Source organism: Mirounga angustirostris, unplaced genomic scaffold, assembly GCF_029215605.1.
Source record: "Mirounga angustirostris isolate CCGP_5_RB_7025 unplaced genomic scaffold, mMirAng1.0.hap1 SCAF_1, whole genome shotgun sequence".
Lineage (NCBI taxonomy): Eukaryota > Metazoa > Chordata > Mammalia > Carnivora > Phocidae > Mirounga > Mirounga angustirostris.
Window position 1 is genome coordinate 53264112 of NW_026991709.1, and position 8106 is coordinate 53272217.

Genomic DNA, 8106 nt, shown 5'->3' on the forward strand with positions numbered 1-8106 from the left:
ATATGAGATTCTAGGTATTTTCTATTAACCCAGGTATTTAAAACATTTGCAAATATGTAAACATTTTTTTCTTTTGGAAAATATAATTATTTTTGATAAAAAGGTGTCATTTATTTTAAGATGTAGTAAGTTTGTTTATTTTAATAAATTGATATCTTAAGACTTTCTTAGTTTTAATTTCTAATATGGAATATCAATTAACATAACCTACATTTAAAAAAAAGGTCTGTGTTCCTCAATTTTTATGAGTGAAAAGTGTCCTGTGAGCAAAACTTTTGAAAGTTATTGCCCTATGGTTAAATGTACTCTTTTTTTTTTTTTTTTAAGTAGGCTCCATGCCCAGTGTGCAACCCAATGCAGGGCTTGAACTCACAACCATGAAATCAAGATCTGAGCTGAGATCATGAGTCAGACACTTGGGGCGTCTGGGTGGCTCAGTTGTTAAGCATCTGCCTTTGGCTCAGGTCATGATCCCAGGGTCCTGGGATTGAGCCCGACATCAGGCTCCTTGCTCAGCAGGGAGCCTGCTTCTCCTTCTCCCTCTGCCCCTCCCCCTGCTTGTGTTCCCTCTCTCGATGTCTCTCTGTCTGTCAAATAAATAAATAAAATCTTAAAAAAAAAAACAAAAGAATCAGACACTTAACCAGCTGAGCCACTGAGGCACCCCTGGTTAAATGTATTTCAAGCCAGCAACCATTGTGACATCAGCACCAGGTCAATGATTACCATATAAAGGATTCCATGCAGTTGACCATTTTTTCACAGAGCTCTCCAGTTGGACCGCCCCATAAGGAGCTAACCACCCAAGAGTGCCTACTTTTGCCCTTGATGTTCTCCACAGGGCATTCTATGATGTTATCAAGAAAGACATCCAACAAATAGTAAGAAAAAGACCATTTCATTCTGATACTGCTTCTTTCTTTGATTTTGATCAGGTTTCCCATCACCCTACCTCTTGTTTTGAAAGATGTACAAACTTCAAACCAAAAGGGTAAAAGCTGCTGCTGGGCAGCTGTGGACTTCAAATCTCTCCAGGATCAGACAATCTCTTAAAAATGTTTACCATACATGTAAGAACCGGCACCCAGATTCAACTAGACATCCAACTATGACTTCCTATGATTGTGATAAAGAAGTTATCAGTATTGATGAAGAAATGAATCTTATAGCAACGATCCAAGATATTAAAACCACCCAAATTGAACTCCTCAGCCAAATGACTGATATTGTCAGTGTAGTATCCAAAATCCAGGAAAAGATTGATTTTTATCAGAAGCAAATGGAGGTACTGGAAACCAGAATGAATGTTAATGAAGATAAACGATGCACAATAACTAAAGATATCTTCTCTATGAAAGAAGACATTGCTACTTTAAAGAAGAAGGTGACAGAACTGGAAAACCAGAATTCTTGCTCCAGCATACATTGTTTAGAAGTTCTGGAAGGAGAAAGGGATAAAGAGATCATAGAACAACTTCACAAACTCCTACAACCAGAAACTCTGAAGAACACATCGGCTTCTACAGACTATGGACTCTCTTCAGCAGAACCAGAAAAAGTGCCTAGTTATCCTGAGGCCTCTGATCATCTTGAGGACAAAACAATTTCTCCCAAAATTAAAACTGTGGAAAAAAGTAACCATCAAAATGCATTAAGAAGCTTTAAAAAAGCAAAGTCAAATATTTATGTTTACCCAGACTTTAGTACATGGATCAAGCTAACTTTTGTCCCTGGAAGAAAGTGGAGATTTTTCCTCAGTGCTACCGAGTTAGAGGAATTCATCCAGTGGCTTCTTTCTAGGCCAACCACCCCTCCTGAGGAACCACAACTTGTAACCCGGAGATACTGTCCATTCACTAGGTCTATTGCAAGTTTGACCACATTCTGTCTCTCTGTTTTCAACTATATTTACTGTCTTTTTGGTTTCTCAAAAGAGGAAGTAACTCGACTATAGAGTTATTTTCTGCTTTGACACAAAATAAATGTGAACTGGTTGTTCCAAGCATTGACACATCTTGGTGGTGGTTGTGAAGTCCTTGGTAGTTTGCTCGCTGTGGGCTTACTGTCTATGAAATTTTTATATGTCTCAGGTAAGTTAAGATAGATTATCCCATTGGACAACCGCGATGCATTTTCTGTCAGTATTCTTGTTTTCTTAAAGGCAATTCATGAGGACTCACCCAGTGCCCATGTCATAGATAATTGGAAAGAAGGAATTAAGGGGTCAAGGGAATGAAGAACACATTTAGTAGTCCCCACATCAGTTTCCCATGCCCTCTTGTCTTTTTTTTTTTTTTTTTTTAAGATTTTTATTCATCAGCAGGGGGAGCAACAGGCAGAAAGGAAGGCAGACACTGAACCAACCTGAGCTATCCCCCGGCATCCCCTATGTCCTCTTGTTTTAGTGGCCTTTGTATATAAGATCTGTGATACCAGAGACAGACTCCACTAACAAAATTTTAAACAACATACAGTGAAAAAGATACCCACTATCAGAGCTACTAAAGTTAGAGTTATGAAAATAAAGGTCATTGAAAGGACAAGTTACTGCCAGGAAAATATTCATTGCAAAAATTGGATTTTTTTTCTTTCAACTTTAGCTTCATCTCCATCGAACAATTAAAGGGGGATGTTTCTGCTCAGTGAAATAAGCCAAGCAGAGAAAGACAATTATCATATAGTTTCACTCATATGTGGAATATAAGGAATAGTGTGGAGGATACAGGGGAAGGGAGGGAAAACTGAATGGGAAGAAATTAGAGAGGGAGACAAACCATGAGAGACTTTCAACTCTGGGAAACAAACTGAGGGTTGCAAAAGGGAGGGGGGTGACCAGGTGATGGGTATTAAGGAGGGCACATACTGTAATGAGCATTGGGTGTTATATGCAACTAATGAATCATTGAGCACTACATCAAAAACTAATGCTCTACTATATATGTTGGCTAATTGAACTTAATAAAAAAATAAAGGCAGATCTTACTGGATATTTTTTATATTTTCATGAAATGAGACAAAATACCATGTCTTGTCGGTTTGATACAGAGGAAAAGAGAAAATCTAAAAAGGCATGTGTGAACCAAGTTACATCTCAACACTATGCTACCACGAATTCTTATATGACAAGGTCTTTTTCGGCATGAGCCCTACACTACATATCCAGGGTGGGCTTCATTTTGGGATATAATGGGTTGTTGCCATCATGATGTAATTTTTCTAACTATCATGCAGAATAGCTGCAAAAACATGTCTCCCTCACCACTTAACTCAGGAAATGAAATCTACTACCAATAGAAAATCCTGTGCTGTTACACTACAAGTATTCTTGGGTAAGTGTACTACTTTAAATTATTCTCAGTTAATAACTTGAAAGGAGGGTTTTGGGAGGTAGCTAAGAAAAATCCAATTTCAAATGAGAAAAAAGCTAAGGTGTGTATAGACGAAGTGAAGGGAGAAGGACGACAATAAGACAGAGTACCTTCTGGTGCCAGCCTGATCATAATTATATAACTTTTTTTCACTTGCAAATACATTGCATTTGATCTTTCTTTACTCATTTACAGATAAGATGTGTACACAAAATAACTTTTAAAATCTATCCATGTGCCATAGGTGCAGCATGGATGGCCGTCCTATACCTACCCAAAGCAAGGCTGTATATAAAGAGGGTTTGTTTTATTTTTTTTTAAGGATTTTATTTATTTGTCAGAGAGAGAGTACAAGCAGAGGAAGTGGCAGGCAGAGGGAGAAGCAGGCTCCTCCCTGAGCAAGGAGCCCGATGCGGGACTCAATCCCAGGACCCTGGGATCATGACCTGAGCTGAAGGCAGATGCTTAACTGCCTGAGCCACCCAGGCATCCTGAAGAGGGTTTGTTTTAAATGGGATAACTGTGTTAATAAGGTAAAGTATTATTCTGGTAAGGGCACTAGCGATCTCTATGTATTTCTTTGCCATCAGAGATATCCTCAGGAACCACCAGAGTTCTAGTTCAGTACATTGGGTGTGACCCTCACATCAGAGAATAACAGGGGAAGGTAGGCTGTGACAAAGATAAATGACATAACAACTGGCTTCTGGGAAAGTAAAAAGTGACTCAGCTGGTATTTGCCTGGGTCATCTGGGCTTCTGTATTAATGCATGCTTTCACTCATTCTCCCCTTACCTGCCCCCTAGCACTTGCTTAATGGCTCTAGAGAGGCAAAGAATTAGGGAAGCAGCAGAGGGCTGGTATTGGAAGACCTTAGTTCTGAACAAATTCTACACTTACAGCCTCTGTTATTTCATCTCAGCTAGCTTTGTTTTGTCACAAGTTAAAAGGAAATCATATTAACTTAGTAAATAAATCTTCAGTGTTTGCTAATGTCAAGGGATCATGGGGGATAAAAGAAAAAGCAGAAGACATTCCCTGTACTATAGACACATAACATCAAATGGGACGAATAATACAGGTACACGCACAACTAATGTACAATAGATGGGGATGGAAAAAAGCAGATGTGCTCCTGTTATTAGAGAGGAAAGAGGGTTGAGGAGCTTTGCAGTAAGGAGCTTAGGTGAGGAGGAGGTGGTGAGGGCAGTGTACCAGGAAGAGTGCAGGAGTGTTGAGTTGTTTATGATAGAGATAGATAGAGATCGAAACTTAACTGTTTATCAAGAAGAAGAGGAAGGTCAAGAAGAAGAAGAAGAAAGAGAAGAACGCATCATTCTGCTCTACCAAAAAAATGAGTATAAATATAATTAAATGATGTATGTCAAACATGAAACCATAGTGCATTCACCAAAATGTCTCAAACTATTGTTATTATTAAATTAAACACCTTTAATGTGAAGGTAGCACTAAACAGTGAAAGCAACGAGGACATTCAAAGCATAACAGATCTTAGAACAGCTGTTCACTGAAAATTTATTATGTATCAGGCACTGTGCTAGGAGCAGGTGTACAATGGTGAACTTTATTAACTGTGATTTTGGCAAATTCCTTAAGACATCTGTTCTTCAGTTTTCTCAACTTTAAACTGAGAACAACTTATATCTTAAGATATTGTGTTGATTAAATGAGACCATGTGTGTATAAACCGCCCAGAACAGTGCTTGACTCAGTGGATACTTAACAAATGGGAGTCATTTCCTTCTTTCTCTAGGCTAGATGTTAAAAGGCGCCATGGACCCTGCCTCGAGGAGCTCACATTCAAAATTTTTATGAGCCATAAAAGACTTCAGACAAATAATGAACCAAGTGATGGGCTAAATACAAAAGCTCCAAACCAACTCTTGACTCCCTTCTCCAAAGATAATGTGATAAGAATAAGACAGGGTGTGAAGCTCTCCTCCTGTCTGGGCATTCAACCAATATTCCATCATCTGTAACAGCCGCTCGCCAACCTTTAATTGCACACTATAAAAATAAGCATCAGAGAAAAGTATTTGAGGGGAAAGGGAGAGACTCAGTTTAAGATAAATAATTTAGCTCAGTTGGGAATACTTGCTTGCATAGACAGACACTAAGAGTATTCTATTCATTCAAAAGCAACGTTCACCAACATTTCCTGAAATCGGATTCAATGCCAGGAACTAGCTGAGCCAGATGTAAAGAAACAGAGATGGAAAAGACACCAGTCCTTTCCTGAAGGAACATACTTTCCAATGGTATTCTCTCCAGCTGCCAATTATTATGGCCTGTTGCTTAGATGTGGAGTAGAAAACTACAGTTCATTTAAAACTTAATTTAGTTTTTTCATGGGACTCAACTCAAGTCCCATGTAGAAAAAGACTTTGCTATTCCTAAAAGTAATGTCTTAAGATGACTCCTTTAAACCACAAAAACGCCACTTTTTCTGGGTTGTTTTATACTCCCCCCAAATGTAGACAGTCCCTAATGTATCAATGGATTATGCTCCAAAACTGCATTTGCAAATCCACTGTTTGCAACTCAGAATGCATATTAGAAAGAAATAGTATTAGAGTTGGGGTAGTTTTTTTGGCTAACCCATAAAAGCCGATTGAACCACGATATACCTGCGGTTTTGGTATTGATGGCACCATAGAGCTAAGCCTTTGTATACTGCCACGCAAAGTGTATTCAGGAGAATAACTACAAAAGCAGGAGCAGGGTCCCCACTGTCCATGCTCCCTCTACTGTCTGATAGGAGAGAAAATGTCACAGATTGATGGCACTAGGAGGATATCTTGGGGAACAGAGAGACAAAGGCCAGGATCTAAATGGGAGCCAAGGCAGGAACTCTAGGGATGAGAAGCTGGGATGGGGTGTTCTTGGCTGAGGAAGGAGGCGGTGGTTCCATGTGGTTCCTCAGAATCTAGTCCATGGAATAAGGGCCAAAGTGGGACCAGGGTCATCTTTCACAGTGATGAAGGACTGAAAGCTGAGCTAGAAGGGAGACAATTTGTACATGCAAAGGACTTAGCATAATTCCCGGCACATGGTAGTGTTCAACAAATGGTGACCGAGATGTTGGTCCACTGAGCTAGAGGCAAAAATTGTAGGCTTTGCTCCCTCATTTGTCTTTTGGAATATAATCTCCTTGGAAAGAACTATTTGCAAGGAACCTGGAACTCGAAGCCTTTCTGAGCTATGGAAAGTTAGTGGCAGCTACAGTTAGCGGAGCAGGACAGTGGTTGAAGGGATGGTGGGGCCTGCAGGGAGAAGCGCTGCTCTAGCAGGCTCCTGAGACAAAGACAGGGTAGGTTTGCATATCCCCTCATCTTTCCCCTTTCCCACCCCATCTTCTCACCTAACGCTTGAAGTGTAAGGGTGTAGGTTGTGGGAAGATGCATCCGAGCCAGATGCAGAGTCAGGGAGAGGGGGGAAGGACAGGGAGAAGGAGAATGAAAACTCCCAGGAGAAGTGAGAAACGGGCGTTCGATGGCTCAGGCGGTTATGCATCCGATTTACGATTTCGGCTCAGGTCATGTTCTCGGGATTGGGAGATCCAACCCAGCGATGGGCTCCGCACTAAGCACGGAGTCTGCTTGAGAACCCCTCTCCCTCTGTCCTCCCCCTGCTTGCTTGCACGCTCTTTCAAATAAATAAATAAAATCTTAAAACAACAACAACAACAACAACAAAGTGAGAAATAGCTGAGTTTCTTCTGCAGCCCTTCATACAGTAAGGAAATACCGACCAGGCAGAAGTAAGGCACCAGGCCATGTGCTCTGAAAATACCAAGAAAGGCAACGCCTCCATGGGCTGATTCATCAGATGGGATGGTCATCCTTTGTCTACTCTCAGTTACATTTTAGCTTTAAGGAATCTGCACAGCTTCCAGGAACAGCTCTCAGCAGGACTCTTCCAATTTTTTCTTTAGTCAAGGGTCCCGCCTATGTTTAAACACTCCCCCTCTCCCCAGCTCCCACTGAGGATAGGAAAAGAAATGCATGAAAATGCACCCAGGCAATAGCCTGATCCTGATGTTATATTCTTTCCACCAGTCTCTTCAGAAGGGGTGTTCCCACGAGACAATGTCCTGCTGGAAGGTGTCACACACCTTTTGGATATCAGAAAATCAAAATGTGGGTGCCACTCTCAGTTATAGTGACCCTCAGTCAACTTATATTTGCCACCTATAAAGATAATAATTGCTTGATGTACGGTTTATAATTGGATCATAGCCATCAGTGACATTGCTATTTGTTGTTAGAGCAATATTAACAAAATTATGCCTATGGCAGTCTAATTAGAGGAGCACCTTAGGTGGCCCTGCTGGCATTTTCAACATGTTATCTAAGAGGTATGATCAGAAGACAAATCAAGGCTGACTTAATGAAGTTTCTGATCAGAGGCTGGTCTAAAGACAGTGAGTTATTGAAGGAGGCAAAGCAGAGCCCATGACTGGTGGATTCAAGTAGGCCATTAGAGGACAACAAAGAGCCATGGAATTTACTAGATTCAGTCTCGTGGCAGCCAATAACAAAAAAAGTTTCCCTCCTTCTCAGCAGCAGGATCCTAAAGTCCTAAAAGTTAGCTATAAAGCACTGAGTAATGTATAGAATTGTTGGATCATATTGTACAACTGAAACTAATACAACATTGTATGTTAATTATACTTGAATTTAAAAAAACAACAACAAAAAAAGGTTAGCTGTGAAAA

General features: G+C 40.3%; 1 protein-coding gene across 1 annotated transcript; it reads left to right on the forward strand.

Annotated features, from left to right (window-relative positions):
- Positions 1-768: 768 nt before the first annotated feature.
- On the forward strand, positions 769-1998 carry CCDC54 (coiled-coil domain containing 54). Its single transcript, XM_045863640.1, has one exon. The coding sequence runs from the start codon at positions 968-970 to the stop codon at positions 1952-1954; it is 987 nt and encodes a 328-aa protein (XP_045719596.1). The 5' UTR covers positions 769-967; the 3' UTR covers positions 1955-1998.
- The last annotated feature ends 6108 nt before the right edge of the window (positions 1999-8106 follow it).

What these genes read in the sequence shown, in the direction of transcription:
- CCDC54 (XM_045863640.1), top strand. Translation starts at nt 968, where the DNA reads ATGTACAAACTTCAAACCAAAAGGGTAAAAGCTGCTGCTGGGCAGCTG.